At 42.0% G+C, this 19,438-nt stretch overlaps 1 protein-coding gene and 1 pseudogene across 5 annotated transcripts; one reads left to right on the plus strand and one right to left on the minus strand.

Annotated features, from left to right (window-relative positions):
* The first annotated feature begins 8,619 nt into the window (after window positions 1-8,619).
* LOC106605358 (homeobox protein prophet of Pit-1-like) lies at window positions 8,620-10,881 on the plus strand (annotated as a pseudogene).
* A 145-nt stretch (window positions 10,882-11,026) lies between these two features.
* LOC106605118 (multiple coagulation factor deficiency protein 2 homolog) lies at window positions 11,027-19,353 on the minus strand. Of its 5 annotated transcripts, none has more exons than XM_014200468.3 (4): window positions 19,241-19,353; window positions 18,669-18,881; window positions 14,477-14,636; window positions 11,027-14,339 (listed from the first exon to the last, which is right to left on the minus strand). In XM_014200468.3, the coding sequence occupies exons 2-4, from the start codon at window positions 18,833-18,835 to the stop codon at window positions 14,208-14,210; spliced, it is 459 nt and encodes a 152-aa protein (XP_014055943.1). In that variant the 5' UTR covers window positions 18,836-18,881; window positions 19,241-19,353; the 3' UTR covers window positions 11,027-14,207. The 5 variants fall into 5 exon arrangements, with proteins under 5 accessions (XP_014055943.1, XP_014055952.1, XP_014055935.1 ...); XM_014200477.3 differs by having other exon boundaries at window positions 18,669-18,742; window positions 19,241-19,329; XM_014200460.3 differs by having other exon boundaries at window positions 18,669-18,877; window positions 19,241-19,314.
* Between the last annotated feature and the right edge of the window lie 85 nt (window positions 19,354-19,438).

A 19,438-nucleotide genomic window follows, 5' to 3' on the forward strand; every position in this document is an offset into this window, starting at 1 on the left:
ACCAGGCGGTGATACAGCCCGACAGGATGCTCTCGATTGTGCATCTGTAAAAGTTTGTGAGTGATTTTGGTGACAAGCTGAATTTTTTCAGCCTCCTGAGGTGACAAATTATTCACTGAATGACAAATTATTACTACTACCAATATTTTTAATAGAATTGTGTAAGACACACAGTTGAACCCCCCCCCCCCCCCCCCCCCCCCCCCCCCATCATCTGGGCGATTTTTTTCATTTTACAGGCAGGCATGTGAAGAAAATCTATTTGGATATTTAACAAAGGGCCCAAGGGGACTGGTAATTCCCCCTTTGGACACATGACATACATCATGATTCATGCGTCCAAAAAAACAACACTGCCTGTTTAATCAAAATAACAAATACAATTATTATTACAACCGTTGATGGGCCTTGTCGAGAGCCCCTCTCTTGTAATCATTGTCATTTTGTTGCATTGGCATACAGTTCTGTACAAACTGTAGTTTAACAAATCTGCTAGGACCTTAAAAAATTTGGTGCTGGCTTATCAGCTCAATATTGGGTACTATTTTTTAATATATATTTTTTAATTTGTACTTTATTTAACTAGGCTAAGTTAAGAACAAATTGTTATTTACAATGGAGCAAGGGTAGAGTCTCTCTGCTGAAGGAAGTGTTGCAGCGCCTGCAAGCCTCCAGTGTGTGGGATGTTAGTGTCTGAGAAATGACAAACCAGTGAGTCAGGCTACACTCACTAACATGCTAGAGAAGGACAAAGAACTTTCAAAGATGGCTACGGAGAGATACAAGACTTCACAGCAAAAGTCAGAGTGCAAGATGGAACCAAGCCTATCTTTCACAAACAACGTCTAGTTCCCTATGCTCTTAAGGAAGCAGTAGGAAGGAACTGGCGAGCCTACAGAAGAATAACATCATCACGAAAGTGGAGAGGAGAGACGGCTGCTCCGATCATTGTAGTCCCAAAGAAAGACGAGAACGTGTAACGGCCGTCGTTAGAGAAAGACCAAGGTGCAGCGGAGGATGTGTTCATCTTGAATGAATTTTAATACAAAAAGAGAACACTTGACAAAATAAACAAAATGACAGCCGACAGTTCTGTCAGGTACTAACAACGAAACCGAAAGCACTAAACAGAAACAATCACCCACAAAAACCCAAAGGAAAAACAGGCTACTTATGTGTGACTCCCAATCAGCAACAACAAACTACAGCTGTGCCTGATTGGAAGCCACACGGCCAAAATCAACAAAACAAACCAACCTAGAAAAAAGAACATAGAACGCCCACCCAATGTAACACCCTGGCCTAACCAAAATAAAGAACAAAAACCCCTCTCTATGGCCAGGGCATTACAGACCGTCCGAATGTGCGGAGACTAAAAGGTCACAGTAAATACCTGCATACTACCAGAGGAATATCCACTACCAAACGCTGAAGATCTGTTTGCCACTCTAGCTGGTGGAAAGGTTTTCACTAAGCTGGACCTGTCATTCGCTTATCAGCAACTGAAGCTGGATCCGGAGTCAGAACAGTATCTGACCATCAATACACACAAGGGGCTATTGAGATTCAATCGCTTGGCCTATGGGATCTCGACAGCTCCAGTGATATTCCAACACACAATGGATCAGATCTTGGACGGCATAGACAATGTTGTGTGCTTCCTAGATGACATCCTCGTGTCAGTACCAACCATTGAAGAGCACTTTTCTCCTGAACTATAACGGAAAGTTTGTGGCAAACTTGTCCACATTGTTGCATCCGCTTCACCAACTGCAGCAGGCCGATACAAAGTGAAATTAGTCTCCACAATGCGAAGAAGCATTCAAGACTTGCAAACAGCGTCTGCTAAAGAGCAAGTGGTTTGCCCACTACGACACAGAGATGAAGCTGAGACTCGCGTGTGATGCATCTCCATAAGGAGTAGGAGCCGTCGTCTCACATGTTCTACCGTCAGGTGAAGAAAACCCTATTCCATTTGCATCAAGGACTCTGTCACCAAGTGAGAAAAATTATGCTCAAATTGAGAAGGAAGCCCTGAGCATAATATTCGGAGTGAAGAAGTTTCACAAATACCTCAACGGAAGGAAGTTCCAATTGCTAACAGACCACAAGCCATCATGGAACCAAAATCAGCCATACCAACCCTGGCTGCACTTCGAATGCAACGTTGGGCTCTGATATTGCTAGCCTACGACTACGAGATAGAGTACAGATGATCCAGTGATCAAACAAATGCCGTTGCACTATCATGACTGCCATGCAAAAGTGACTCCGACAGTGAAGATGATAGAGCAGTCTTCCAGATCTCTCTCATCGACAAACTGCCCATATCGGCTTCAGACATAGCAGAGGAACAAGGAAAGACACAGTGCTTTCAAAAGTCTTGGACTTAACATTGGCCGGCTGGCCAATCTTCGTAAACGACGATTACCTTCGTCCATTCATCGACAAGAAAGACCAGTTATCTACTGATCAAGGATGTGTCCTGTGGGGATCAAAGGTGGTGGTACCTCACAAATTAAAGAGGAGACTGCTATCTGACCTGCATGAGGGACATCCAGAGATCACTCGAATGAAAGCACTTGCCCGCAGCTACCTGTGGTGGCCTGGATTGGATCAGTACATTCAGCAGCATGTAGGCCACTGCTCACCCTGTGAAGCTGTTCACAACAAGCCTGCTACTGCACCTCTTCATTCATGGTCCTGGGCTGCTATACCATGGGAATGCATCCATGTGGATTACGCTGAGAATGACAGGCAATATTTCCTTGTTGTCATCAATGTCCATTCTAAGTGGATGGAAGTGTTCCCTACTCAACTGACAAGACCATCAATCTTCTCAGACACCTGTTCGCATCCTCCTGGACTAGTCAAGGAGCTCGTCTCGGCCAATGGCCCTCCTTTCATGTCAAACGATTTCGAAATGTTTCTAAAGAACAATGGAGTAAGGCACATTCTGGCACCACCTTACCATCCAGCATCAAATGGAGCAGCGTAGGGAGCCGTGCAAACCTTTAAGAAGACCTGGACTAGACACTAAGTTCAGTCTGTGCCCACCCACCAAAGGCTTCCCCGTTTTCTGTTTAATTACCGTAACACACCACACACAGTAACGGAACGTACACCAGCTGAACTGTTTCTGAAACGCCAACCACGTACCCGCCTGACATTGTTGAAACCAGACGTGTCAAACACTGTGGCAAAGCACCAGCTACAGCAGAAGAAATCTCATGACAGACACTCAAAGACTGTCAGAGAATTCAAAGAGGGAGAGAGGGTGATGGTACATGATTTCAGACACCCCAAGTGCCTGTGGACCTTAGGTGTGATCTTGCAACGCAGAGGACCTTTGACTTACCAAGTCCAAGTTGGTCATCGCCATGTCAACGTTCATGTGGATCATCTGCTATGGTCCAACGCCCCAGCAGAGACATGCCGAGGGAACAAAAACAATAACGACCCGCAGGACTTTTCTCCTGACTGTGGATGTACAGGAGAGACAGACCTTCCACCCGAACCTGGCCCACCACCGGAAGCCCAGAAGGAGCGGAGATAACCTGTTCGACAGCGAAGGGCACCTCAAAAGCTTGACGTGTGAGTTGAGCTGTTTCAGGAGGTAACGAACAGTAAAACAAACAAACACTGTAATATTTCCTAGATAAAAAGAAAGAAAAAGGACATTACCTGGGTTAGTTATTAGGACACAAATTCCAAATTCCAAGTGGTTCTTACTAAACAACACTAACTGTACTCCCGTCTCCTGCCCGGTCATTTTCTCCACAACACAAATATTACAAGAGACACATCCCCTACGTTCTAAAATCCTCCTATGGAACTGATACATAGATGATGTCTTTGTACTCTGGGAAGGAAGTCAACAGGAACTAAATTAATTCCAAACTCGAGAGCTCTGAATACCTCATCAAAGAGAACGATGCATTACACACAGACTTATTCACAAAGCCCACAGACCGCAATACCCTGCTATGTGCGGATAGTATGCATCCCCTTCCCCTCAAGAATGATCTACCATATAGCCTGTTATGCAGGGTTAAACAAATCTGTGGCCACCAGACAGATTTTGACAGCAATGCAAAAAAAATGACAGATACATTCAAAATGAGAGGCTACAAGGACAAAACTCTTGATGCTTCTATGATGAAAATATCTAAAAAATCAAGAGAGGAATTGCAAAAAATTTTACCAAATAAGAAAAACAACGCAATCGTCTTTTGCATCAAGTACACCAAGTGTTCGGAGAAAATGAAAGTCATCCTGAAAAAGCACTGGCATATTCTGCAATCAGACAAAAAAAAGAAAAATCGCACACCTCTTCAAGGAACCCCCACTGGTGGTCTATAAGCGTGGTCACAATAATGGAGATAGCTTGGTGAGATCTGACCTGCCCCCTGAGCCCACTCAGACACTCTTGACACCCATTCTAAATGGGAACTACAAATGTGGCTCATGCGCACAGTGCAATAGCACTACAAAAACATCCTTCTTCAGACACCCACATACAGGACGAAAAATCCCTGTTAGGGATATCATCTCATGCAAGACCAAGGGAGTAATCTATCTCATCACCTGTTCATGTGGGAAAGAGGTAGGACAAACGTAGGACAAACGAAAGAGCTGAACACCGCAGCTCAATCAGGTGTAAGAACATTGACTATCCAATACCAGGTCACTTTGTTGAAGCTTACCATCATATCTCCTCCCTCAAATACACAGGCATTGAGCATGTTGCTCTACCAAGGAGAGGAGGTAACATTGAGATTCTACTACTACAAAGGGAGGCTTACTGGATATCCTATCGAAAAACATTGACCCCTAGTGGTCTGAATATTGACTTTGACCTCGGGCCCTTATGAACAATTCTCTCTTTTATTAACAAGTCTTATAAATTGGTATATTCTTTCTACAGCTTATCAGCATACACACAATATGTTCCCCCTGTTGATGATGCTTATTATGCGCTATGGTTGAACCAAAAGATTACATGTAACACATTTTTTTATGAAATAGGAAACAATTAAATATATATGTGAAATTGAACTAAAAAATAATGTTTTTTTTTATTTTTATAATATGTTTATTATTTTCCAATAAAAAATACATTCACAAAAGACAGCGATACAAACATGAACATTCATTGTACTGTTGAATGGGATGGCCAATTTAGAGGACAAAACAAAACTTAACTCGCACATACACAAAATAAAACTAAATCCTATTAGGTGGTCATTGTATAAGAAGACAGCATATAGTCATTACAAGCAGTGTCATTAAGCCAAAAATAAATATTGAGTGGAGTAGAGCACAGAGTCGGAGCAGATCATCAACCCAGTTATGAAGTGAGACTAGACCCTTTATCCAGTATCGGCTGCCATATTTTGCAAAACATTGGACTTCTATTGGAGTTATTGTATCGAATCTTTTCCATATGTATTACATTCCCTAAATCCCGTAACCACATTTCAAATGTAGGTTCAGTCTGTAATTTCTAAAATTGCAATATGAGCCTTTTGGCAAATAGAGTACAAAGAGAGACAGCCTTTCCCTCCTGGTTATTCCCATCGACTGTACCAAACAGAGAGATCAATGGGTCTGGGGCTATAAACAATAATGTTGATGCTAATATTATGTACAATATTCAATATTATTATTATTATTTTTTTTTTTTTAATAGTGTTTCCATATGATAACAGCCTAATATATTCAATATGTCATAAACTTGTCACACCCTGATCTGTTTCACCTGTCTTTGTGCTTGTCTCCACCCCCCTTCAGGTGTCGCCCATCTTCCCGATTATCCCCTGGGCATTTATACCTGTGTTCTCAGTTTGTCTGTTGCCAGTTCGTCTTGTCTCGTCAAGCCTACCAGAGTGTTTTTCTTACTCCTGTTTATTTGAGCCCGTTTTCTAGTTTTCACGTTTTTTGATCATTCTGCCTGCCCTGACCCTGCCTGCTGTTTTGTACCTTTGCCACTGCCCTGGATTACTGACCTCTGCCTGCCCCCGACCCTACCGGCCGGTCCGTACTTTACGGACTCTGCCCTGGACTACCGACCCCTGCCTGCCCTTGACCTGTCCTTTTCCTGCCCCGTTTACATAATAAACGTCCGTTATTCGAACTGTCTGCATCTGGGTCTTTTGCATCGGAGCCGGGATAAAACTATTGTTTTAACAGCTTCACTCAATTCATTCTAATTAACTTAATAATTATGACACACCCTTCACTATTGTCATTGGTTGCACTAATTGCACTGTTTGTCTAAATAACCTGGTTCAAGCATTCATGAAATTACCCCGTAGAAGGCACAGTGGGAGTTATATATATATATATAAATATATATATATATATATATATATATATATATATATATATATATATATATATATATATATATATATATATAGAGTGTGTGACTCTTTATTTTTTATAGCTTATAGTTTAATTGCCTAAGTCAGCATCTCCACATACAATAATTATCTCTGAGTATGTGCCAGCTCATGTTTTTTTTATCCCACCCATGAAGTCAAAATGTAATTGGTTGATTCCACTGTCACTCCAAAATGTTGCCTTAATTCAGTTAAATGGCAGATGCCTTTATCTAGCTTCTGATGGCCTAGCCAATGGCTGATTTAGCAAGCTAGATTTATCTCCCCAGAGACCAGCAAAGAAAAATCCTGATTGGATATTGTTTTCTCTTCAGTGTAAACCCTTTCCTTTCCAACAAAAACTGAGGAGATTAAATCAGAACATCATTGAAAATAAAATAATTATTTTATAAATAGCCTCTGAATGCGTAGAAGGTCCATTGTTCCCAACTGTGTTTCGGTTAGTAATCATTTGTAGAGTGGCTCTATTTTACCTCAGCATGTTAATTGTTAATTGAAATGCATTCCAGGTGACTACCTCATGAGGCTGGTTGAGAGAATGCCAAGAGTATGCAAAGCTGTCGTCAAGGCAAAAGGTGGCTACTTTGAAGAATCAAAAATCAAAAATATATTTAGATTTGTTTAACACTTTTTTGGTTACTACATGATTCCATATGTGTTATTTCATAGTTTTGATGTCTTCACTATTATTCTACAATGTAGAAAATAGTACAAATAAAGAAAAACCCTTGAATGAGTAGGTGTGTCCAAACGTTTGACTGGTACGGTAAACAAACAATTCCAGGTGAAAGCCAAAGGTCATATAGCTTTCTAGGGGGGGCACTACTACATTAATAAAACATGGCCCTCTTGCTAGATTGATGACTACATATTCAGAAACAGTGCAAAACATCTGTTAGCTCAATTGGTTTGGTAAACCTATAGGATTTACATGTAAATTGGTATGTCTATTACAGATTTTGAGAACCGCATACTGAAACATGAACAATGAGGATATATACTGTGATTTCGATGAGAACCTATGGCCAAATGCTCAAGACAGGCATTATGCAATCTAGAGCCTACTATACATTGTGTCTTTCATTTATTTCATTTGATTACATTGTGAAATATGTCTTCAACGATCACACCTTTGATCACACATGGGATAGAAATTATGGAAATGTGTTGTTCAGTCAATTTGAATTGGGTAATGCAAGTGTATTGCCTAATGTGAAAACAGTGTAATGTACTGTAATATACAGTACTGTAGCATACTACATTCAAAGGGCAATATTGAAACATGTATCTTACATTTTTTTGCTAATAGATTAACTGGTTGTTAAAATGACTAATTTGAGAAGATGTCATTATGTTGAGTTTTGGTGATTAAATCAATGTACTGTATTATATTTCACAGTAAACGTATATTTTGGATCAACGGTCGTGTGGTGAAAGACGTCTACAAACAAAATGATTGCACAATGAATGGTTTTGAATGTAAGAGTGTTACAACTGTTACCCGTTTGTGGTTTTGTACTAAGAGTTTTGAAAATTCACCACATACTTGTGAAAATAGTACCAAAGCGATTAAAACAAACTGTAAATCAAGACGAAAGAGGACATGATAGTGTGCTGGGGAGGGACTACTCTGTAAGGAGCACAGTCTCCCCAGCACACTATCATGGACAGACGCTGTAGGTTGTGTCACCTCTTAGTGGACATAGGCACAATTGCAATTTCACTCAGCAAATGTTACTCAGTTTGTTTTATATGTCCTATGTGCACTATTTGTAACATTGTAAAGAAATTAATGCACACACCCTTTTTGAAATCCATTTAAAAAAGGGTGGTATTAATAATATTGGTATTAATAAAGTTCTGTATTATCTGTAGTTTGATTTCATATGAAGAATGAACATGATAAATGATGATACAGGATAGACATTTTCCATTAACAGTTTTCAAAGGCTTCAATTCCATAGACGAGCTTAATGCTTGAATTCTTGTGATTCAGTGAGCATTTAGCCACTTTCCATCTGTGTCGAGTAAATTCTGTAGCCCTTCTGTGACCTTATGTAACCGGAAAGATACTTCAGTAAAGCCAGGTAAATGTAGAGGTGGGTGGGAATGGCATGTGATGACAGCTAGACACGCAGGGGGAAAAGCAACAGGCAGCTAGCTCAATGTATGCCTAGCGCTCCTGACTGTAGCATCACAGACCACACCGGTGAAGATGGCCCTGGGAAAGTCACCCGCGGATGGTGTCGGGAGTAAGCAGGAGTGTGCAGAGATATCCTCTGATTTTACCGTTGTCAGCTCTAGCACAGGTCAGTCCAAAACAAATTAGCTGTCAAAATTGTATTGTATCAGTCAAAGTTGTATGATGATATTATAATATTAATAACAAACTATTGTCGTAGGCCTTTCATTTATATCTGCCTGAATTACATTTTAATATTATGAATTGATGCTGTAGTATTAGTTAATAAAATGTAGGTACTTCATATTAAATTCCATTATATTTCTGGACTTTCATGAAAAAGATTCAGAAAGAACACCAACAAAAATTTTACAAATAAAATACTATAAAATACTATTTTGTCCAGTTCCCTGTTAATTCTGTCTGTTCATCATTCAGTGTAACGTGAGTAGCCCGTCAACTATGTCAACCAATTTGACAAATTAGTCACTGTTAACTTTTGTTAACTTAATCTTGTTCAAATCCCCACATCTCTGGTATCTCTTTCTCACGAGATTGAATTTGGTCAGCAAAGCCTTGTGGCTATTAGGTTGCCCGAGGTTGAAGGGAAAGATAAGGTCATGTAATCCCTCTTTTTTGAAGAACGGTCCTCGGTGAAATGTGTCCTTACAAATTTTGCCGACTTCCTATGTGGTGAAAGTGAAACACAAGTAGGCCTATAGGCCTGGCCAGCCTACATCATGAAACCTGAACTAGAGAGTATACTAAAGAAACTCAGCCAGAATGTACAGTTTAATTAAAGTCAGACTGAATGACTTTGCAGCATCCATTCAAAGTCCTCACACATTCAACCGATCCTCATCCCGACTACAGATGTGGGCAGCCCAGTCAGAAAAGTCCCATTTGACAGTATGGCCCTAGGCCTCAGCAGGCGTGGGAGAGCCTACCCATCCCCAGCGTGCAGGAGCTATCGCACCACCTGCAGTCACAAGCAGCTGGACCAGCTGGAGATGGTGTTTGGACAGAACCACTACCCCGGCATCTACTGCCGTGAGGAACTAGCGAGGCTCACCAAACTCAATGAAGCACGCATACAGTTCATTGGGCCTAGGCCTATTTATCAGTCCACACGAATTGTATTAGTTTTCTATCCTGTGTGGCGGGAGGGGGGGGGGGGGGGGGGGGGGGTGATAATACTTGCAGTTACGAACTCAAACAGTTTTAATTTACAAAAGGTTTAAATTTACAAAAGACTGTGACATACTTATTATCAATTATCCTATAAAATTGTCAAATCTCAAATTCAACCTACTTAAGACTTATTTCTTACTGTATTTGACAGGTATGGTTCCAAAATCGGCGTACCAAATACCGCAGGCAGGAGCGTGCGTCTCAAAAGGTCTTGCCAATGGGCATGATGACAGGGCACGGTGCAATATTGGGCTGCATGTGTGTTCAGTCCACAGGGATGACCTGTCAGTACTACCCTCACTCCCTGGCTCACCATATCCCCCGGTTCCCGTCTATGCTGCCCCCAGGTGGTTACTCCCACTCCCACCACACAGGCTCAACCAGACAGTGTCACTGTCCTACAGTCCCACTACAGCCACAACCCCCCCGCCAGCATGAGGAGTGGTACAACCCACTAAGGAACATTGGAGCCCCACCCAGCAACGCCTGTGTTCTCCCTGACCTCCATGACTGTTCTAGATCCTGCTTCTCACTGGAACTAACGAAAGGGCAACTTCTACATCAGGAGGTAGATAGGCTGTGTTTTTAGAAGAATTAACAGTTATTCATTGCGCTGTAGATCAGATTTTTTTTAAATACATATTTTTTTGTGTCTGTGCAGTGATAGGAACTAAGGAACATGAAGAATGTAGAGAATAGTGAAAATGACTTAACGCTTTCACCCCTTGAATACCTTCCATTGCATGTTACATGTTCTGTAACTTGCAGGTTGAAAGTTCAAGGTTGCTTAACAGAGAGACATTTGTCGGTAATCTAAATAGCATATATTTCAGGCAATCCATGCTCTTTCTCCTAACAATGTATTTTGTATTCTCACAGTAAATAAAGTGTGTATTGGGAGTGATGTTTGTTTATGTTAAAAGTGATGCTAGAAAAGGTTTTGTAGAATTTCAGCCAGTAGTTTTGAAAGTAGCGTTCATGAGTCAAAACTGGTCCCCGAAAATTGTGCAGAATTCTGTACAACGTCATCCATTTCGTATGATGTTACTTCCTGAAAGAAAATATAATTTGTTTTTCTGCAATTGGTTTGACATGTTATCAAATTCAAATTAGTACAATATGTTACGAATTTATAAGTGCTTAAGATCCTGTTCAAACATAACCTACACCTCAGAGTGAACTGCACTAGCATACTCCAAAAGGCCACAGTGTGTGAATGCCACTTTGAAACATACTCAACATCAGAGAATACTTTCATATTTGTTTATTAAAAGCATATTCCACAGACAACACAGTTGCATCTGTCTACTAATCTTTTAACATTTTATAGTGTTCAATTACACATTTGTATTCAAATAAACTGAATTCACTGAACAACCAACACCGAATGATGAAAATAGAACTCTTCTGTAACAAATACTTTTTCAGTATTGGAAATGTTATACATGGGTTGAATATAGATCTGGGCCTTATAACACAAAGACCTTGTAACCTTCTAATGATCTGTAGCTGTTTGAAAGCAATGCATCTCATGAGGGGAAAAAAAGTGTGGTGTACCTACGCATAACATTGTCACTTCAATAGGCAGCTAACATTTATAGCAACACAACCATGCATTCTACTTATAGCACATCTGTCAAATTAAGTTATCCCTTGAGTAATGGCATCGCCCAGAGATCTCACAGTGCTGCAAGTGAAGTGAATCCAGTGACGAAGAAATCACAATGCGCAGTACAACACAGCTCCGGTATTACATTCAGATTCTGCTAATCTCAAGTATCAGCCCTGCTGTAAACTGTAAACGGAGTTGAGCGTTCAGGGAGGTGGGTAACAGACCACGTTAGGGACGCATATAGTGATCAGCAGAAAATGTACTAATTTGTTATTGCCTGCGTTTGACCAGAACCAGGCCTGTACAGTGCGTGGCTTTTATGTTACCTGGGTCGCTTTCTGTACAAACAAATGGGAGAAAGTGTTTTGAAAACAAGAATTAGCATACTTATATGACTAGCCGAGGTATTACTTCCTGTTTCGAAACACTGTCTTCCGTTTTGTTCCAACTCTACGCAACACTGTTCATAGCTTGTTTCTGTGATCAGACAAATCCTTCAAACCAGCTTTACCATTCCCACACTCTCATATTTATTCTGTGGTACATTATGCTGCTTCTGAGCCGTATAATTGCCACTATGAGTAATAGTAAAGGCCACACTTAAAGTTAAGGACCACAGGCAGTTGTTGTTAATGGCCTAACTTAGATATTTTGGTCCATAATCTTACAGCAAAGCATCACTTAGGTAAATATTAAATTCCAACATGACTGAACTAATTTAGCTGTTAGCATACAGCAGACAAATTTGGCAGTTTCTGTAATAATATATATATATATATATATATATATATACACACACACACACAGTTGAAGTTGGAAGTTTACATACACTTAGGTTGGAGTCATTAAAACTTGTTTTTCGACAACTCCACAAATGTCTCGTTAACAAACTATAGTTTTGGCAAGTCGGTTAGGACATCTACTTTGTGCATGATACAAGTCATTTTTCCAACAATTGTTTACAGACAGATTATTTCACTTATAATTCACTGTATCACAATTCCAGTGGGTCAGAAGTTTACATACACTAAGTTGACTGTGCCTTTAAACAGCTTGGAAAATTCCATAAAATGATGTCATGGCTATTGAAGCTCCTGATAGACTAATTGGCATAATTTGAGTCAGTTGGAGGTGTACCTGTGGATGTATTTCAAGGCCTACCTTCAAACTCAGTGCCTCTTTGCTTGGCATCATGGGAAAATCAAAAGAAATCAGCCAAGACCTCAGAAAATAAATTGTAGACCTCCACAAGTCTGATTCATCCTTGGGAGCAATTTCCAAACGCCTGAAGATACTACGTTCATCTGTACAAACAATAGTACGCAAGTATAAACACCATGGGACCACGCAGTCGTCATACCGCTCAGGAAGAAGACGCGTTCTGTCTCCTAGAGATGAATGTACTTTGGTGCAAAAAGTGCAAATCAATCCCAGAACAATAAGCAAAGGACCTTGTGAAGATGCTGGATGAAACAGGTACAAAAGTATCTATATCCACAGTTAAACGAGTCCTATATCGACATAACCTGTAAGGCCGCTCAGCAAGGAACAACCTACTGCTCCAAAACCGCCATAGAAAAGCCAGACTACGGTTTGCAACTGCACATGGGGATAAAGATCGTACTTTTTGGATAAATGTCCTCTGGTCTGATGAAACAAAAATAGAACTGTTTGGCCATAATAACCATCCTTATGTTTGGAGGAAAAAGGGGGAGGATTGCAAGCAGAAGAACACCATCCCAACCGTGACGCACGGGGGTGGCAGCATCATGTTGTGGGGGTGCTTTGCTGCAGGAAGGACTGATGCTCTTCACAAAATAGATGGCATCATGAGGAGGGAAAATTATGTGGATATACTGAAGCAACATCTCAAGACATCAGTCAGAAAGTTACAGCTTGGTCGCAAATGGGTCTTCCAAATGGACATTGACCCCCAAGCATACTTCCAAAGTTGTGGCGAAATGGCTTAAGGACAACAAAGTCAAGGTATTGGAGTGGCCATCACAAAGTCCAGACCTCAATCCTATAGAGAATTTGTGGGCAGAACTGAAAAAGCGTGTGCAAGCAAGGAGGCCTACAAACCTGACTCAGTTACACCAGCTCTGTCAGGAGGAATGGGTCAAAATTCACCCAATTTATTGTGGGAAGCTTGTGGAAGGCTACCCAAAACGTTTGACGCAAGTTAAACAATTTAAAGGCAATGCTACCAAATACTAATTGAGTGTATGTAAACTTCTGACCCACTGGGAATGTGATGAAAGAAATAAAAGCTGAAATAAATCATTCTCTCTACTATTATTCTGACATTTCACATTCTTAAAATAAAGTGGTGATCATAACTGACATAAGACAGAGAATTTCTACTAGGATTAAATGTCAGGAATTGTGAAAAACTGAGTTTAAATGTATTTGGCTAAGGTGTATGTAAACTTCCGACTTCAACTATATCTATCTCAGGGGTGATCTCAAGGGGGGGTATTTTGGGTTAAAATTAGAAATAATGGTCCTATTTATTTTCAAATTACTGCCCTTTTGCTGGCCCGAAAATAGACTTTGACAAACCAATCGGTCAAAAAAAATAATAATCTGTGCAGCCCTCCGTTAAATTTCAAACTCCTGATATGGCCCTCGAGCCAAAAATTTTGTCCACCCCTGGTATGCTGTCTGGATGGATAAAGGATAGTGATAGCACCACAGAGAGCGTGAGACATGTACACTGGCTCAGGTAAATTAAACAAGACAGGTTGCTTTGAGATGGAAAGTGGCGTGGTTATGTGCAGTGCACTGAGAGAGATCTCAGCAGTTAGGCAGCGTCTCTCTACTCCAGGGATTTGGCGAACTCGGCGTAGTCTATGTACCCATCGTTGTTTTTGTCATCGTCCCTTAGAACGTCATCTATAAGGCTTATGAGGTCTTCCTCTTTCATAGGCTGGCTTTCCTCTCCTCTTTCCTGCAGAAAGGTGGAAAACGCATATACTGTACATGAGTGTGTGTGTGTGTGTGTGTGTGTGTACGTACATAGGTGAATAAAATGCATTACAGTATGTGGCATCATTGGCTGTTGATATCATTTGTAATTACACATACCTCTTTGTGTACATGACTGATGGCTGTGGCTAACTCCAGCCCATCTAGTAAGTTGTTGCCATCATAGTCATGCATCTTAAAGTAGTGCAACTGCAGCTCCTGCGGCAACATATCCGACTCAGGCTTGTCAATCACACCTTCCAGATGCTCCATGATGTGTCTGTTCACAGACAGGACATAGAAGAGATACTGGTCAGTGCATTAACCAAGCATATACTGTCAGCCAAATGGTAGGTAAAGCTTTAATTCAAGCGTCTGGGAGACTTAGGCTGAGAGACTGTTTGAGCTCAGGGGTTCGGTGCCGTAGTGAGATGTTTGGACAATATACACCAATTATGTGGACACCTGTTCGTCAAACATCGCATTTCAAAATCATGGGCATTAATATGAAGTTGGTCCACCCTTTGCTGCTGCAACAGCCTCCACTTTTCTAGAAAGGCTTTCCACTAGATATTGGAACCTTACTGCGGTGATTTGCTTCTATTCAGCCACAAGAGCATTAGTGAAGTCGTGCACTGGATGTTGGGCGATTAGACCTGGCTCACAGTTGGCGTTCCAATTCATCCCAAAGGTGTTCGATGGGGTTGAGGTCAGGGCTCTGTGGGGGCCAGTCAAGTTCTTCACACTGATCTCGACAAACCGTTTCTGTATGGACCTTGCTTTGTGCACAGGGGCATTGTCATGCTGAAACAGGAAACACCAAACTGTTGCCACAAAGTTGGAAGCACAGAATCATGTAGAATGTCATTGTATACTTGGCATTGTGATCTTGGGCTTCTGTGCAGCTGCTTGGCCATGGAAACCCATTTCATGAAGCTCCCAATGATTGTGCGGACGTTGCTTCCAGAGGCAGTTTGGAACTCGGTAGAGTTTTGCAACAGAGGACAGATGATTTTTACATGCTATGCGCTTCAGCACTCGGTGATCCCGTTCTGTGAGCTTGTGTGGCCTACCACTTCGCCACTGAGCTGTTGTTGCTCCTAGACGTTTCTACTTCAGAATAACAGCACTTACAGTTGACCGGGGCAGCTCTAGCAGGGCAGAAATTTGACGAACTGACTTGTTGGAAAGGTGGCATTCTATGACGGTGCCACGTTGAAAGTCACTGAGCTCTTCAGTACGGGCCATTCTACTGTCAATGTTTGTCAATGGAGATTTCATGGCTGTGTGCTCGATTTTATACGCCTGTCAGGTACGGGTGTGACTGAAAAAGCCGAATCCACTAATTTGAAGGGGTGTCCATATATATATGGATATATATATACATATATAATAAACGCAACTTGTAAAGTGTTGGTCCCATGTTTCATGAGCTGAAATAAAAGATCCCAGAAATGTTCCATACGCACACAAAAAAACATCTCAAAAATGTTGGGCACAAATTTGTTTACATCCCTGTTAGTGAGTATTTCTCCTTTGCCAAGATAATCCATCCACCTGACCAGTGGAAGCTGATTAAACAGCATGATCATTACACAGACGCAACAATAAAAAGCCACTCTAAAAATGTGCAGTTTTGTCACACAACACAATGCACAGATGTCTCATGTTTTGAGGGAGCATGTAATTGGCTTTGTGACTGCAGGAATGTCCACTAGAGAGTTTGCCAGATAATTGAATGTTAATTTCTCTAGCATAAGCCGCCTCCAAAGTTGTTTTAGAGATTTTGGCAGTAACTCCAACCGGCCTCACGACCGCAGACCACGTGTATGGCTTCGTGTGGGCGAACGGTTTGATGATGTCAACATTGTGAACAGAGTGCACCATTGTGGCGGTGGGGTATTTTATATATATATATATATATATATATATATATATATATATATATATATATAGCTCAAAAAAATAAAGGGAACACTTAAACAACACATCCTAGATCTGAATGAAAGAAATAATCTTATTAAATACTTTTTTCTTTACATAGTTGAATGTGCTGACAACAAAATCACACAAAAATAATCAATGGAAATCCAATTTATCAACCCATGGAGGTCTGGATTTGGAGTCACAGTCAAAATTAAAGTGGAAAACCACACTACAGGCTGATCCAACTTTGATGTAATGTCCTTAAAACAAGTCAAAATGAGGCTCGGTAGTGTGTGTGGCCTCCACGTGCCTGTATGACCTCCCTACAATGCCTAGGCATGCTCCTGATGAGGTGGCAGATGGTCTCCTGAGGGATCTCCTCCCAGACCTGGACTAAAGCATCCGCCAACTCCTGGACAGTCTGTGGTGCAACGTGGCGTTGGTGGATGGAGCGAGACATGATGTCCCAGATGTGCTCAATTGGATTCAGGTCTGGGGAACGGGCGGGCCAGTCCATAGCATCAATGCCTTCCTCTTGCAGGAACTGCTGACACACTCCAGCCACATGAGGTCTAGCATTCTCTTGCATTAGGAGGAACCCAGGGCCAACCGCACCAGCATATGGTCCTACAAGGGGTCTGAGGATCTCATCTCGGTACCTAATGGCAGTCAGGCTACCTCTGGCGAGCACATGGAGGGCTGTGCGGCCCCCCAAAGAAATGCCACCCCACACCATGACTGACCCACCGCCAAACCGGTCATGCTGGAGGATGTTGCAGGCAGCAGAACGTTCTCCACGGCGTCTCCAGACTCTGTCACGTCTGTCACGTGCTCAGTGTGAACCTGCTTTCATCTGTGAAGAGCACAGGGCGCCAGTGGCGAATTTGCCAATCTTGGTGTTCTCTGGCAAATGCCAACCGTCCTGCACGGTGTTGGGCTGTAAGCACAACCCCCACCTTTGGACGTCGGGCCCTCATGGAGTCTGTTTCTGACCGTTTGAGCAGACACATGCACATTTGTGGCCTGCTGGAGGTCATTTTGCAGGGCTCTGGCAGTGCTCCTCCTGCTCCTCCTTGCACAAAGGCGGAGGTAGCGGGCCTGCTGCTGGGTTGTTGCCCTCCTACGGCCTCCTCCACGTCTCCTGATGTACTGGCCTGTCTTCTGGTAGCGCCTCCATGCTCTGGACACTACGCTGACAGACACAGCAAACCTTCTTGCCACAGCTCGCACTACCTGAGCCACTTGTGTGGGTTGTAGACTCTGTCTCATGCTACCACTAGTGTGAAAGCACCGCCAGCATTCAAAAGTGACCAAAACATCAGCCAGGAAGCATAGGAACTGAGAAGTGGTCTGTGGTCACCACCTGCAGAACCACTCCTTTATTGGGGGTGTCTTACTAATTGCCTATAATTTCCACCTGTTGTCTATTCCATTTGCACAACAGCATGTGAAATGTATTGTCAATCAGTGTTGCTTCCTAAGTGGACAGTTTGATTTCACAGAAGTGTGACTGACTTGGAGTTACATTGTGTTGTTTAAGTGTTCCCTTTATTTTTTTGAGCAATATATATATATATATAGCAAGCAGAGTGAACAAAACATTAGGAACACCTTCCTAATATAGAGTTGCACACCCTTTTGCTCTCAGAATAGCCTCAATTCGTCAGGGCATGGAGTACAAAGTGTTGAAAGTGTTCCACAGGGACACTGGATGCTTAGTTGTGTCAAGTTTGGAAAGGGGATACATAGTCAGTTGTACAACTGAATGCATTCAACTGAAATGTGTCTTCCACATTTAATCCAACCCCTCTGAATCAAAGAGGTGCAGGGGCTGCCTTATTCGACATCGTCTGTGCCCGGTTAACTGCCTTGCTCAAGGGCAGATCGACAGTTTTTACCTCGTCAGCTCGGGGATTCAATCCAGCAACCTTTCGGTTACTGGCCCAACGCTCCTACCCACCAGGCTACCTGCCGCTGGATGTCCTTTGGGTGGTGGACCATTCTTAACACACACGGTAAACTGTTGAGTGTTAACCTGTCTCCTCCCCTTCATCTACACTGATTGAAGTGGATTTAACAAGTGACATCGATATGTGAGCAATCATAGACTGACCAGGTGAAAGCTATGTCATGGAAAGAGCAGGTGATCATACTGTTTTGTTAACAGAATTTGGTTCCTAACGTTCTTTTGGCAGGCAATAGTATTGCACATTTTTCTACCCATTCACAATTATGTGGCCTGTTCTTTAGACACAGAATGGAAGAAAATGCTCAGAAACAGAGAGAAAAAGGAAGGTACTATCTGTCCAATAAGAAATGTTTGCTTTTGTTCTGTTGCAAAGCACTTTGGATCGGTGTACCCTAATGAACACGACCCAGTACTCACTCTCTGTCATGGACCATGTTCTTGTCCAGGTGCATGTTTGGATGGTGAATCTCCGGTGGGTGTTCTTGGGCTGCCTGCTCATGTGAACAGACAGACAGCAGAAAGCAGGAGACCAGGAGTAGCCAGCCCCACACAACGCTCCTCCTGACACTTACTCTTAACACCATTCTGGGCTGTACAGTAACTACACAGACAGCCAGAAAGAGCAGCTAGCTGAGAGAGAAAGAGAGCTCCATCTATGAACCCATATGTACATTTTTGGAAACACATAGATAGCAGAAGAATGAGAAGATTAATCAAATGGAATTGCATTATTTGCAGGCAATAGGCCTAATTGTTTTCAGTGATGTGTTATTATATGTACAGTTCGGGATGCAAACTAACTAGTGATGTTGTAGACACAGACACATTGCTGGCTACCGTTAATTATACTAGCAGAGTGCACCTTTAGACAAATCTATTAGGTTTTCAAGACCATCCGTTAGTTTAGCAAGATAATCAATACGGCGATAACAAGCCCACCATAATGAACTGGATCTTCAGCGATATTGATTATCAAAATGCATACTCACGAGCTGAAAAACAGACTTGGAACCGTTTGCTTTAGCTATTTGTATTTGAACTCTCTTCACCCTTTTTGGGCATTGCTGTGAGCCGTAGTCACCTTTCAACCCATGGACACGACAGCTAAATTCAGATTGGATGTCGGCATTTTGCGTCAGAGATTTGAAGGCGTGCAATAGTCTAACCAGACACCTGTCAGTGTCCAA

The sequence above is a fragment of the Salmo salar genome, chromosome 01, assembly GCF_965601325.2.
Source record: "Salmo salar chromosome 01, fSalSal1, whole genome shotgun sequence".
Lineage (NCBI taxonomy): Eukaryota > Metazoa > Chordata > Actinopteri > Salmoniformes > Salmonidae > Salmo > Salmo salar.